The following is a 16,121-nucleotide window of genomic DNA, read 5'->3' on the forward strand; positions in this document are numbered from 1 at the left end:
TCGCAAGAAGATATAGGCTTCTATTTGATTGCTGCTTGGCCTCCACCTGCCCAGGTTAAACAAACCCTCAGTGTCTCCCTCTCCCCACAGGTCACCTGCTCCAGACCCTGGCCATCCTAAAAGCCTCTTTTTTTCCAGAAACCTTTTCCCTAGCATTTCTGAATTTAGCAAAGCCTATTTTGGAAAGTGTACAGTGAGTATCTTCCTGTTTCCAAAAGGCATATTCTCCGATTTTTCCCACCTTCCTTTTTGCATTCTTATTATTATCAATACATCATCTTTCTTCCATGTTTGGCATACTACCATTAAGTATTATTTTCTGAAATCTAGCTTCCCATTCCTAAAAAACAAGCATATCAAACCCAAGCCCCCCAGGAAATCTAAGACCAATGAAAACAGGTCTATTACTTGCAGTCATCTTGTAGAATAGATCACTAAACACTTCTGACTTCAAACCTGAGAATCAGTTTCAGGAAATTATTTTAAGCCTCCCTCAACACCAAGAATAAAGTTACTGGGAAAACACTAATAGTCTGACACAAGGAATGCAAACTGGCAGCTTCAGGTCAGGAAAGAAGTTATGAAATTGCTCAAAATAAAAAACATAAAACAAAACAAGCTGTTGAAATATCTATGGCTTCTCCCAAATGTTTTTGTTGATCAGGAGGGGCATCAACTGTCTACTGCCTAACCTAGCTGTCAAGTTCTGAGTATTCCATGAGAGAAGCATGGCTGCTGTTTTATATTGCTTTGGAAGGGTGAAGGTTTCTGCAATGAATTTTTTAAACAATGCCCAAGGTACACACCTTCTAATCTGCTGACTGAAGTCATCTACCTTTTAATTTTTAATTCCTGACAGTAATCATAAAGGAGCATGAGTGACAGATGGTTGTATATCCCTGCATGAAACTCCATGATGAATGCCCTAAAATTGATGGATGTATTACTTACATTTTGTTGGCTATCTATTGAATTACTCCAAAACTACTCTAGCTGAAGTTGTTTAATAGCACTGGGTAAACCCAGGAGATGGTCTGGTGTTCTCATCAACTGTGAGTCAAAACAAAGTCAACGGAAAACAAAATGTTTCAGAGACAACTTTGTACAGAGCTGGTAGCGGTGAGACTCTGGTAGAAAACAGAACCTGGTCCCCAGCACTTAAGGAGAAGCTCTGTTTACAGAAATATCTATTCAGCATATAATGCATTCAATGCCACTTCTCCAAATACTGCCATGAATGGTAATGCTGAGAGACTTACTGAGATCCAAGGTGAAATGACCATGAGCATATAATTTCAGCAAGACTCAATTTTACTATGTTAACAGATTTATAATCCATACATACATACACATGCATACATAAATCCTACTGAATTATGCATATGCTCCCCCATCAAGATCTGCTGTTATCACTTCCAAATATTAACAGTTCATAGTTACTAAGGAGGGAACCACAAAAAGCTGAGGGCATGTTTGCCAGAAAGGACTCTGGGTGAGACACTATGAAAATCTTAAGCAGAACAGACTTTGGAATGGTTAGCTATATTATACTTGGAAATAGTATTGGGAGGAGACCACATAATTTTATTATTAGGATACAGTATGCTATTACAATTACAAATTCTTATAAAATATTTTTAAAAGTATCCCATGCAAAAATTAAAACTGCATAAGGTGCTTTTTGTAAATTCAGGTTAGAAAACAACAACAAATGATAGCTCTGAAGAATTTAAGAGTGATCCAAAGCTGAAAAACAAGAAGTTACCACAATTTTTCAGCTCTAAGCAAATCCTTAATGAGACTGGATTCATGGTGAAGTCTTAAAAAAACCCAGTCCTCATAGACTATGGAATATAGAATTAACTCTTAAGCACTAATGATTTGTGAAATACAGTTACTACTCAGTCCACTGTCCTGCTTAGGAGGCAGATCATGCTCTGACACATATATGTTAAAAAATTGAATGGCTAGAAGAATTCAAAACATTTTCCTCTGTAGGCATGTCGGACCAGCTGGTTCCAGGAAGCATCAGAAAAAGCCAAAGTTACTAGGTTAAGAATTAAAATGTCCTTATTACAAATTTCTAAAATAAGACAAAAAACTTCAACTGCTGTAAGGCAGATATCAGCTCCGATGCACAACACCGTTCTAAGAAGACAACTGGATAAAAAGGATTCTTTGAACGCTGAATGGCAAAGGAAATATTTGTTAAACGTCTCTGAGACACAGAAAGTTAATCATGACAAATGCAAGAGGCACAGCATGCTTACTGTGACTCCTAAAAGAATGCAAAGTAACAAAAGTATCTCAGTTTGTAGGTGCAAGACCACAAGAAAAACATTATGACAACAGTAATGGAAAAACACTGCCACAGAGGCTCTAGGAAATACATTAAAAATGACCCAAAAGGTTACAGGGCTGGAAGTGAATGGCAAACTACAGAATTGCAAATGAAGGGTCCTTAACATTACAGAGGTTAAGGCACTTAGGACCCTGTGCAAGAAAGTCACAGCGGAAATGAAGGCAATGGTTTTGATATGGGCACACAGATAAAAACTATCCAAGTTAGAGAGTCTACTTCAGTTACAAATACCTAGTACAAAGAACAGTAGGTCCCTGATCTTGTTATCAGCTTAAGGAAGGGCTGTTCTTACAAATGCACTCCCCCAGACAAGACCCAGACTGTGGTCTAAGATCTAAAAGAGAAAAATATATTCAAAGGAATAGGTAAAGGATATATACACACTGGAAAGTCAGGAGCAATTTCTTAAAGTTGCCTCGTGAGGAAAAGCAGTGAAGATTCATCACAAAGTGTCAGGTATGATAAATACAGAAAGGCAATTCTACTGAAAAAAAAAAAAAACAACCCAACCAAAAAACAAATCTCCCCCAAAAAAACAAAGCCACCTTTTACTGAACAAAGCCTGTGGGAACAGTGATTGAAGAGGAGTTTCTTCTCAGTACCTCAGATGATCACTAAGTGGAATAGCATTTTAACACAAGAAAATGTGTTAACTCCCACACAGTATTTATAATCAACATGGACATTACTGTTATTAACAGTGATGAAAAGCTTTTTTTGAGCTGCAGGAAATGAAAAAAAAAGAAATGGCAAAAAGAAATGGCATTTTGTTTGGGGTAATTTTTTGATTATCTGGAACACAAAAAAAAAATTGAAGGTACTTCTATTTTTCAGAACATTCTTCACAAGTGAAGCAAATCTCACAGTTTTTAAAGCAAACGTTTTTAACACAGTTTCACAGAAGGATTAGAACAGAGCCTTACAGAAAAAAAAGCTAGGTGCAGACTAACCAAATGGAGGTTATTACCTCTGTAATCAAGTAACTGTCACAAGAACCAAGGGTTATTGCTTAAGTTACAGTCTTACAATCATCATGTAATTATAGACAAAAATTATTTTAGGCAAAGTCATGCAAACAACCTCGGCATTTTTCCTAGTTAATGGTTTCTCCCCTCTTAACTCTTAGAATAATTCTCCAATGAAGAGTTTCTTACAAGCTGTTCCTTGTCTGAGTTGTACACCAATGTCACAAGTTTACCAATCCCATAAGCTTGCATACTCAAGCCTTGCTCCAGTTTTTCTATCAAATGTTTTGGGTTTCCTTTTTCAAAAAAAATATTTTACAGTGAAAAGACTGAGTCTTCTTTTGGAGTCTTTTGACTTCACAAGCAAGTGTAAAAACCTCTGAATAATAAACAGACTCAAATAGCAAGTATTTTCTTTAAATCTCATTCTGAGGGTGATGAATGAGCATTTAAAGGTATTTTTTTCAATGAAAATACCTGTCTTTTTAAATTACTGAAAACCTTTGATTTTGCACACAACACAGAATTAGTGAGATTCATCCACCTCGTTTTACGTATTCCCAAATATATTACCTAGAATAAAGTTGGTCATCTCGATATCTTTTATACTACAAGAGGAGGTAAGGAGCTTCAACAGCTGATTTATCCTACCTCATCTGAAGATGTATCTTAGGAAAAGTCAATGAAGTCTCTGAAGGTGCTCCTCTCTTCCCATTTTGGCTTAGATGGCATGCCAAAAGAGGATAAAATAAGCACCAAATGTCAGGAGTGGGCAGGGGAAAAGAGATCGCAAAGCCTTATGAAATTGCCTTCATGGCAGGTGTCTTTTGAGTAAGAATGTAACATTCTTGAACTGGAAAAAACAGACAATCCCTACTGCAAAAGACTCTGCAGACAAAGGATACTGTCAGTCATCTCACATAAGCTGTTGAGACAAGACTGCAAACTGTATTTGAAAAAGGCAAGTGAAGCATCTAGGAAAATACAAAGTCATTAGCTTGTGCACATAAGCATGGAAGAAACGGAAAAGCTAAATAAAAAGCAGAAGACAGACGGAAGCTCCTATCAAATACCACTACTCTCTTTTATTGCTAAGATAAATTACCTTTTCCCAGAGAAAAGCAATGCAGTAGATTTAATCCACCCTGCAGAAACATTTAATAAAGCACAATACAGGAAAGCTCTGTTACAGGTGGAGTAGATCAGTATTAGTATGGAGGCTATACAACTGATCATACTGGAAGGGCTATAAAGTGAGAGAAGAATCTGGAAGCTGGCCAAAACAAGTCCTGAGACCAATAAACAAATAAATAAATAAATCAGTGACACTGGCAAACAGTATGACGTTAAAACATTCTGCCAATACAGAAGACAGCTAGGTCAGGAAGAATAGCATGACTTTTAGGATAACATCGCAGGAAAGGGCTTAAAAAAAAAAAAAAAAAAACCAAAAACGTAACTAAAACTTGTGAAGGTTTTAAAGAAAATCAGTGAACACAAACCAAATCTCTCCAGAAGAGGCTTAAAAGTTTAAGGTGTTTGCCCCTCTGGGGCCAAACTGGTTTTAATCCAGGTGGAGGCAGAAGAGTTTGTACATTTAGTTCTTGTGTCAGTGTGAACAACTGGCCATGCATAAATGCTAGAAATTTGAGGAAAATATTTAATTATGATTAATAGGTCTACACAGCTCTCAAGGAGATAATGGGGCCACAAATTGTCCTTGGTATCCCCTATATCTAATAATTATGATTATGTGTGCTGGTTTTGGCTTGGGTCATATTCCTGCTCAGCAACAGAACTAGGGGGAAAGTAGGCCAGGGGGCCACCGCTCAGGGTCCGGCTGGGCATCAACCAGTGCAAGGATCTGGGTGCACTTGGTGGGTAATGCAGAAGGATGGGGAAGTCCAATGTGTATCTCAAGGTGATTTACTCCTGGGTGAAAACAATCCATGATTTGAGTTGCATGTTATAGGATTTACCATAGCAGAAACCCCTTCTTGCTAGCCAGGCCAAGAACAAGGGGGGGACTTCATTACAATGTTAAATCCTATCACCTGGCCCAAAAGGACCAGGGGTGGAGACTGTAATGGATATACCTTTAGATTGTTGTAACCCATGACTTGAGTTGCATGTTACAGGAATCACTATAGAAGGAACCACCTGAACCAATGGAGGACAAGCCTTACAAGCAGCAGTGCAAGTGCAGCAGAGTGCCAACCTGAGCTGCCTTTGGTGCCCAACAGCTCCACACAACACACCACCTCTCCTGTCCTCAGTGACCAGCATAACAGATGAAGCCCAAACTCATGGATTAAATTAACTCAACTGACATTTTGTGGACCTTTTACATACATGTCAGAGGGGTGGTCCATAGACTAAGGGACAATTTGTGTATTGTATCAAAGGATGGGGGGTGGGGCTGGTTAATGGGCATAAAGGATGCACTTCACTGTCCTAGGTCACTCATGTAAGCTAACTTAGGAGCTAACAGCAGCATAAATACACAGTTCTCTCAGAAGTGTTATTTTGCCATCAGCTGGCTCCTGAAAGATGCAGCAGTGACAGAATGTTTTGGGTTACACCTGAAGGCTGCAGCCTACCTGCATTTTCCCTGAGCTGAAATAGTTAAAAGAAAAAAAAAGAAAACCATCAAGCAATCAAAAAACCTCCCTATTTGGTTCATTGCAGATCATATAAATACAGAATCAGAAGTACGTTTCTTTTTTCCACTCCTACTGAACACTGTTAAGATAGTGGATTCTTAGGTTTGAAGTACTACAAAGACATTTGAGATGACACCATGCTTGATGACCTTTGACAAAGGCAAACATTCCAAGCAAAACCAGTTTTATGTCTTCCAGTCTTTTGCAGACAGACAGATTTAGGCACATTATATATTACTGTCAAAGCAAGACAACAGAACAGAAATCAGTGTCAACTTAAAATGTGTTTAAACACTACCAGTTTCAAGAAAGAAAGGCTCAGCTTTTACATGGGAATCAAAACTGTGCCTTCCTATAATTGCTGATTCCCTTGGTATTTGTCACAGAACTTTCAGAAGTTATGAAAAAAAGAATGTCATGTAGAAAGTTTTCTCAGATTTTCTCATCAAAATGTCAGAAAAGAATATAAAAACAAGGAAGTCTATTTCAAACCCTTCTCACTATTCTGTCCCTTTTGCCACTTCATTGCAATGTCAGTTCACTCTTGTTCACATGAGGACTGTTCTGTCCTGGACATATTTGAACTGATTAAGAAAGAGCTCAAATAAAAACCCTGTCTCTTCTTGCAGCAAAATAAAGTAAATGTCAGTCAAATGTAAGATACCAGGAATTTGTTTAGACTAACAGAGCTAGGATTTAGACTTCTGAGTTCATGAAGCTAAATCCTGTATTCCAGAGATATACAGACTTGACAGAAAAATTAGCAGCAATTTTTTAACTGCCAAACTATTTAGATTTGCAACCACTGAAAATATGGAAGTCCTGGGAGCTCAGCAGATAATTATGTATACACTATGAAAGGCCAGCAATTCATTTATATAAACAACAACTGTTGTAAACAACAGAAAACATTTCTAGAACAGTGCAGTTACACCCCTGAACTATTCTCTACAGGGATATTCCAATATAGGATACCCTTTTTTTGAGTATTATGAAAAAGTAAATGGATACTAATAACCATTTGAGGAAGTTCCAAATGTGCTTAGCAAATCTGAAGATATTTGGGGATATTTAACCACTGCTCTGCAGTCCTTAAAGTGGTAGCACACACAAATTATGAATCCGCTTCTCTTTCTCTCAAGTTTGCCTTTCAGCTGCTTAAAACAGGTGCCGTAAGACCAGTACAACAAAGTGGAAAGCTTCTGCCTCATCAGTTACAAGTCTCCAAACTTTCTTACTTACATTTATTTAAGAACTCCAGTAAAAGTGCTCCATAACTTAAAAAACCTTACATAAATAATGTAGTTCAAATAAAAAATTTAAAATTAGTTTTTAACTGCATGGTATTATAATAATTGGATAGCATGCTGAAAGGAGATTAGAGACCATACAGTGAATCATTAGTGCATAACTAGTGCATTAGATCACAGAATCACAGGATTCACTTTACATGTGACATATAAAGGAAAGTTTATGCCACTAAAGAGACCAAGGTCATAGCTTAAAAATCAGACTTACCATTCTTGGTCAAATACTGAACGTTTGTCATCACTCCTTCAGTGTAAGCCCCTGGTTCATAGTTGTCCATCTCACCCGAAACAATATGAGCTACTCTTGAAGCACGCGCTCGGATTGCACCTGCTGCACGATCTAAATTGTCCACATTTTGCTCTCTCAGTGCAATGATACACTTGTTTACATCCTCAAGAATATGGCTTTCTGCAAATAAAACAGCATTTCTTTTAAGATAGCACCTCTTACACAATGAGACACATATTAGACACAAGTTTATTGCATTTTTTTCTTCCCCTGCTGAAATGAAAGCCAACACAGGCTTGGATAAAAAAAACTTGTAATATTAAATCTACACTGAATTTCCCTTGGAATTCTTAAAACAATTTATTAATTCCTACAATTCAAAGGTACAGTAATACTCTCCTACAAGCAACAGCAACAATAAAATAGTGAGTCAGAAAGTGTTTGAAAAATACGAAAACCACAAAACATTACATACACAGTAAATATTTTCAGAATGAAGGAAAATTTCAAGGACTAAAGCTGTTACTTATTGTTGAAAACTTCTAAAGCCTCTGTGACAAAAGGTTCCATAGTGAGATGAATCTCCATCGACAAACAACTGTCCCGACAGCAAACTAACTTCTTTTACATCAATGTGTTGGGACACTGATGCCAAATCAAACTCTTACATGAATAGAAAGAACAGTATTTTTCCCTGTTACTAAAATTACACTACTACTTATTAAATTACTGCAATACGTGTCATTATTACAAAATGTGTATTGATTCGATACTTTCCATATGATTTACATTTCTTATTTATAGTAATATATTTACTATTTTACTATATACTATTGATTTATATGCTACTGGTGACATTCAAATAAATTATGTGCAAATATATATCCCTATAAACATACTTATAGTATCACTTACCAATATATTAATATGATTGTGCACCACTAAGTGCTACAGCTACATTATTTCACTATGCCTCTTTGCCACACAATACTTTTCCCCCTTCAGCTATCTCTGTCACTGTCTAATGACAGGATTTCTCTTTTCTATTATCAAGCTTTCATTCCTACAATATTCTTTTCCTTATTAAAGTTTTCCTCTTCAGAATTCATGGCCACATCACAAATTCAAAGCCACATTGAGGAAATGAAGACATTTTTGTTTGCCTCATCTTTTCTACAGTATGGCAACTGGTTTATTGTCAACTATACTTAAATGATTTGCCACAACATATCCAAAGCATATCCATTTTTACTTTACTAATTAAAACATATACACATTATTACTACCTTCTGCCTGTCCAAACACAGATATGTTCATGTTTTTACATAAAACACAACAGGAAGTTTGGGAATAGGCAGACACATACTGTTAATCTATATGAAACACAACTTCTCAAAGTCAAAAAGTCTCTTAGACACCAGTTCTTGGATGAGACATTAAATGGGTTAAATATGATCCTCCTAGTAAAAAGGTTTAAGAAAAAAATAAACAGGCACAAAATCATCCCATTACAAAGGGCTAAAAGATGTAATAAAAAAGGGCTATTCTTCCACAGCACTATTTAAGAAAAAAACACACACACACCACAACAGTATATATCACAGTAATTGCTATCCTTCTGACTACAGACAATATTTAACGTTGAGAGGGCTTCTTCAATATTTGATAAAGACAAAGATACACCTGGGAGCTGAAGAAGTGTATGTTGTATGGTTAACCAAAGAGGTACTCAGGGGTGTGTTTGCTAAGGCTGGAGCTGAAAGAAGCTGACTCTGTCTTCCATACAGATCAAACATGTTTGTATCTGGCAGTCACCTCCAATGCAGGTACAACTGCAAAGTTGCCTTTGCTGTTTCCTCTTTGACAGACATATTATTTTTAAATAGCATTGCCCTATGCTGAGACAAATTGAGCTACCTGACACACTTCCATACTAAAAAAGCACCAAACATTCAGTACAGAAGAGACACTTATCTTGAACCTGTCTTTGCTATTTCACTCAGCTATATGTGATATGATAATCTCACTGAATGGATCCGATGACGTAGATGTCTATGCCAGAAAAGAGAAATTATTAATAACACACACAAATACAACAGAGGCATGGCACATGAGCATTTCCAAGTCACCCATGCAAAACAGGAACAATTAAAAAAGAACAAAGACTTAGCCAGAGGAATGCACAAGGAGAAAATGGTTGCTTAAGGATGATGGAAGAAACTTCTGGGTTGCCACAAAAGAATAACTAAATAAATTAATACCCTCCTGTCTTTCTGAGTATCCACCTTCTCCCAATTTGTCAAATGGCAATAGTAAAGCATTATTTGTTTTTAAGAAACTATTTTTTGATACTCAAATACATAGTAATGGAAAAAAGAACGTTGGCAGGAAGGATGGAGACAAAGGAAGAAATACTGATACCAAAGTAAGACTGGTCATAAAACCAAAGGTAACAGACCTGAGTAAGAATTCAGAGCAAGCTAGAAGACAGTAGTGGCAAAAGTTACAGAGAGAGCAGGTAAGTGGTATATTAGTATTCCCATCTATACCACCAATACTGAAAGGTATATTCAATTTTTTCAGGCAAAGTAATGTAAATATAAAATTTAGGTTCTGGTATAGAGGGTAATAACATAAAATACAATTTAAAAAGAGAATATGTTTATGGCTTTAAAGCTTAAATGTTTCTTAAAAGCTTCCATATAAGTTTTGGTATTAAATTTCCTTTCACACACAGACCTTTTAAAATCTGCTTTGTCTCTCAGAGAACGTAATACAAGAACATTAGAAATGCAAGGTGTGAAGGCAACAGATTTGCTCTGTCTTCAGAAGCAACACTGTGAAACTTCTATTGCACTAAGCCATGAAATAATTCAGAATTTACATGTTTCTTGTTAACTCACATGATTGCCATTTGGTAAGTCAGTATTAAATTACATTTTATGTTATACAATGAATTGGACGACCATGGTAACTCAGGCAGAGCAAGCACACCATCAGGTAATCCTGAATTACTAGCTGTGTCTGGCATGAGTATCTTGGGATTTTACCTATGCAAAATTATGAACTCTGGTTCAGTTTATGAAACAGCTACATCACACAATTCGCCTGTGAATATGGGATGTCCATATCCTTTCAGGTACGTGTCACCAATCTCCAAGGTCAGCAGAAAAATGAAATTTTAATAATGGTGACCGTTAGCACTGTTCATTCAGTCTGTGCATATTCTGTTATGACACCCATGGACTACCACCTACATGGAAGTAGGGCAATGAGAGTACTGGCAACTGTTTTAGTTCCCCCCATGCCAAACACAACACATGAAACTGAAAGAATGCAGGAAACAAAACCCCACTTCTGCTGCCACAGTTATGTCTAAAGTGACTGAGTATAGGTCACCACTGCATTAGGTTTAATACTGTCCAAGTGTTAATAGAGATGATTACAGAAGTGGATAGCACAAATTCCGCTTTAAGGGCCTTTGTGTGAAGAATACACTGCCTTTTAACTGTTCTGCCAAGACAACAACTAAAGAGTTTATTCCTGTGTAAATACAATGGTAAGGACCTTCTGATATCTACACCAAGTGAAACCTCCCTAAGTGAAAAACATAGTTAACTCGTTATTTTGTGTGGTATGAATCTCAAGTAATTTTTTTTAAAAAATATATTGCATGTGGCCTACTGGAAATACTGTATGAACAGAACACATGATGGAAAGCTCACAGTTTCCAAGCCCTTCTAAGACATGTCAAAACCAACACTTTCATGGAGAAAGAAGAAGCAAACTTGAGGCCAGACGCTCAACAGAAATGCAATTAGATCTGTACATTGTGGCCTGAGATCCCAATTAGCTGCTTGCTTCCAAATTTGTAAGACTACTTTTAAATCATTTTAGAATCTAACTATCAAAGCCCATAATAGTATCAGGGAACATAAATCAGAATGTCATATATCCTTACAGATACTGGGTTTCAAAGAAGACGACAACTGATGTAGATTTTATTGACTGTGTATTGTCCATCTACCTTGTACTAGAAAGATGTGCAACATCTTTTCTTGCTGCATCCATACACTGTCAAATGCAAGGGGTCAGTTGAGAACTTGATAAATGCTGTACTTATGTCAAAAACTCACAAGCATGACAGAATGCACAGACAATACACATACTCCATAAGCATAAATGACCTTGTCCTGACATACTGGTACTACACAGTGGTAGCCTTTCTGAATCTGAATATCCATAGCAAACATGCAGTCTCTCACTATGTTCTGAAGCTCTCCCCAGATGAGGTACTTCACAATCAATGAAATCTTGCTTAACTTAATTTTCCTGAAGCACAAACAAGCTTACATATTTGCCTGAGCACATATAATGAAAAAGGAAAGAAATCAGCACTGATCACAGTCCAACTGAGATTGTTTTAACCTGTATCTTTCTTACAGATGATTCCTCCTTCTATACAAAATGCATTTGATCAACTTTGGATTTTCATCCAAGAATCCCACTTTCCAAAGCAGAAAAAGATTAGGACGATGTACCATCTCTTTGTCACGAGTCAGTGTCTAGTATAAGAGTTAATTGTAACAGTGGATTGACAGATGTTTAAAGAAATTGTCAGATCGCCATGGTCACCACAGCAATTATCCCACGTGGTGCACTGTATCTTCTGATTTTCCTTTGGGACCTTAGTGTTAGCTGTACTGGCCAAAACCCATATCTCAGCTGAGCTAACCGCTGGATAATAAAGCTGTCTTTGACAAAGCCATGACTCAGACTGTCTCTGGGACAAAATCAATAGCTCTTCCTTTGCACGTCATCTGGAGAAAAAGACAGGTGATGCCCTTCCACTCCACTTGGCACTGATAAGGCCTCAGTTGAAGCACTTTTTATTAAAGTTTCTCTGCTCAGTTCAAGAAAATTGTGGTCCAAATAGAGGCATTACAGAAAAAAAAAAAATTAAAAAAAAAAGAATTATTAAATATTTAAGAAATACAGTATATGAAGAAGCATTAGAAAACTCAGTTTGTTTGCTCTCCAGAAGACAAGATGGAAAATAATACATACTTTTCTGCAAGCCCTAAACCATAAATTCAGATGTAGAAATGTATGTAGTCATGGTTTAGCCTGACCAAAATTATTTCTTTTACCATCTGTTGGCATGATAAAATGGGAAGCAAAGACACTTTATTCAAAAAGTAAACTCCTCCTCAGACCACTCCTATTCCTAAGGATGTGGTACCTTGTGTGCTACTCCAAGAAGGATTCCAGATTTTCCACTAATGGCACTACCTAGTACAGCAAAACACGTGCTCCTGCAGACTCATAATGCTTTAGTGAACCCCTAAAAGATTTTTGAAATCAATTAATTGTTAATAATATCCATACTTAGATTTAGCAATTTCTGGTGCCAAAGTTAGGAGAACAAGACCACCAAGTGGAAGGGGCAAGTTCCAGTATACAACTGCCTGTTATCACAGCTCCCATATTCAGATAAAAAAAGAAGAAGTTGCATTTAATTCCCACCTTTTTGCTACATACCCAAGTTAAGGGAATACTCAAGGCTAAATAAATCTCCATGAGCAATCTTATGAAACAGATTTTTTGGCACTCAGGGCTCTGCTCTTCTAATAGAATATCTACATTCTGTAAGCAAGACAGTGTCTTAGTCACTACACAAAAAGGAAATCACTGGTAATCACTTAATGTTCAAAGTCCCTGGACATTCAATAGAAGAATTTTTAAATTAATAAGGAAGTAGAGAAAAATAATTACTTAGAACAAGGAAAATAAATAACCTTTCTTCTCTGACTGTACTAACTAAATGTATTTTATTTCCCCAAACTAAGAAACTGGATGATAATTTCTAACATTACTTGTTCCTAATCTAGTTGACAACACCATCATTCTATCTCAGACCAAGAGTGGTATTGAGAGGCAGGGCTCACAATGGTCTGCCATTTACTGAAATGCACACATGGTGCTTTCAAAATGCTCGGGTTTTAGACACATACAGCTATAACATAAAGTGCACATAAATGTATATTGTTATGTCCATCTTAAAAAAGGCAAGGAGAAGCATCCAGAAAGCTACAGGATAAGGCTTCACCTCAGTTCCTAGAAATATTACGGAACAAGACCTCATGAAGGCATTGCCAGGCACATGAAGGACAGGAAGATCATTAGGAACAAAGAGCATTGATTTACCAAGGGCAAATCAAGCACGGCCAGAGGGATTGGCTTCAGTGATGAAGGACTGGCCCTGTGGATGAGTGGAGTGCATTGGTTATTGCTGACTTCCAATAATGTTTTTCACACAGTCTGCCACAGCCTCCTTACAGGAAAACTAGGGTGATAACACCTGGGTGGGTGAGCAACAAGGTGGATGAAGCAGCGGCCAGACCATCAGGCTCACAAAGGATTGGTCAGTAGCTCAAAGTCAAACTGGAGCTTAGTTAGGACAGATGCTCTTCAGGAAGGGTCAATGCTGACGTTGGTATCATTTAACTTCTTAACACCTTGGGCAATGACACAGAACGTATTCTCAGCAAGTCTGGAGGTGACAATGACTTGGAAGAATGGCTGGCTAGTACTCTAGAGGGCAGGGCTGCCATTCAGAGCAACCTTGACAAGCTGGACAAATGTGCCGGCAGGCAACTGGTCAGAAGTCAAAGCAAAGGAAATTTAGGACTTGATGTAAAGGCGGGGGGAGGGGGTTCTTGATTATGAGCTTGGTTAAACACTTGAAAAAATTGCCTGTGGAGACCAGAAATAAACTGATAGAGAAACAGGCGCAAATGGCTTTTTTTTCAGGTGCTAGATAAAATAAATTGTTATTGCTTTTAAACAACACTAAGAAGGTCTGCCACAAGTACAACCTCTTTCTGAAACAGGAACTGTGATGCCAAGAGTCATCACATTTGGAAAAGCACATACATGAAAAGCCTCTTGAGTTAATAGGTATGCTTCATGTTAATGAGTACTATGCTGCAAGGACAAATTTTCCTGAAAGAACATGCCTAGGAAGTGTGCCAGACAGTTCCATGAAACAGTGAGCTAACTTGGAGAAAGGTAAAAATCTAGTAAGAGTGTCCAGTGTCATGGGACTGAAGCACAAAAATATTGTGGCTATCTCAAACAGTGAGCTGGAGGCTGCAAGACAAAAGCTACAAGACAACAGAAAACAGCGATGGAAATGAGGATGAATGTGGGCAGAGAAAAGAAAGGATGGCATAAAGGCACCCTCGCAGGCAAGGTACTGAAAGTTCTTCAGGATCTATCGCTATCTGTGCAAGTTCCTATAGATTACTTATGAAGGAAAAGAGAAGCAACACTTTAAACTGTATAATAAATTTGTTGTTTGTGTTTATAGAAACTTCAATCCGTAGTCTGAAACATTAACTTCAGTTCTGTTCACAGCAAATACTAACTGAAGTGTTTATTTCTTTCAGATATTACCTTAGGGTGAACAAAGTATTGATTGAGTTGGCAGCCTCTCCTTAAGGTTCATTTTCATTCACTTATGCATGAATGATTCCAAGATGTTAGCACTTAAACTCAAGAAAGCTAAAAAAAACCACAAACCCACACAAATAAACAACCCCCAAATCCCCCACCGTATCACCATCAAAAAAGAATCACTGACAATAAGAATTTTTCTTAAAGTGTCTATTAATTACAGATTTGGCAGCCCAAAACAATCAGTTTAACTGGGAAATGAGGATTTCAGATCACTGAAAATTTCTCTCCCTGCATGAGAGAATATTAATATTCATAGCAATCATAGCAATATTAATCCTTTCCAGAGTTCTACTTCTTTCCACCACTCATTTTAACATGATTACAATATGATTTGGTTGGTTTGAGATGCTAACCACTGGTGCTTCAATCCTTGCCCTCAATTTCTTGGGCACAAAATTCAGCCTACAGACAGATCCCTGGATCGTCAGCTTCCCCATTCAGCATCCAGATATATTCCAGTATCTTGGGGAAATGAAGGAAGCACAGTCTTGCAACATTCAGCATGTTTAAGTCTCTCCTTTCCTAGAGCTTTGCATGAGCCAGGCTCTGAGATATCTAAAAATGAGAAAATACATAAAAACATACAGGCCATCTTGATGTCTAGATAAGGATCTGGAGAGAGGAAAGGCAGAGAAAAAGTGCACAGAAGCATGGACACCTGGATGGGCAAGAGATAAAGAGAAGCCACAAAAAGCAAAAACATAAGCATACCCAGCTGGGTAGGGGTCACTTCTCATACTCCAATTCTCTCCTGGGCCACAAGAACAAGGAAACACTCCTTCAGAAACATGCAGGAGTGACACGCACCCATACAACTTGCCCTTAGCCTCTTCACTGGCCTAGTCATCTCAAAGACACTCTTCTCAGGTCAGCTGAGAGAAATTACATGTTTTAAGGACAATCCACCTTATCCTTTACGTGCACATGTCAACATGTTCAATTGACTTAGGCTTTAGAGGTGCCCATTTCTCTCCTCTGGCTATAAAAAGCTGAGAACGTTTATCTCAGTTTTTATTCTGAAAATTACGGGAGATGGTTTATACTCCCATTATCAAAGATAACATCCAGGGT

At 37.5% G+C, this 16,121-nt stretch overlaps 1 protein-coding gene across 3 annotated transcripts in view; it reads right to left on the reverse strand.

The window, feature by feature from the left end:
* Positions 1-16,121, reverse strand: part of CTNNA3 (catenin alpha 3) — a 523,251-nt gene that overhangs the window by 120,059 nt on the left and 387,071 nt on the right. For all 3 annotated transcript variants that reach the window (XM_080402757.1, XM_080402758.1, XM_080402756.1), the window contains one exon: positions 7,509-7,709. In XM_080402757.1, coding sequence (XP_080258883.1) covers positions 7,509-7,709 — 201 coding nt within the window. The remainder of the gene's footprint in view (positions 1-7,508; positions 7,710-16,121) is intronic.

The sequence above is a fragment of the Falco punctatus genome (genome assembly GCF_963210335.1).
Source record: "Falco punctatus genome assembly, chromosome: 9".
NCBI classification, from domain to species: domain Eukaryota; kingdom Metazoa; phylum Chordata; class Aves; order Falconiformes; family Falconidae; genus Falco; species Falco punctatus.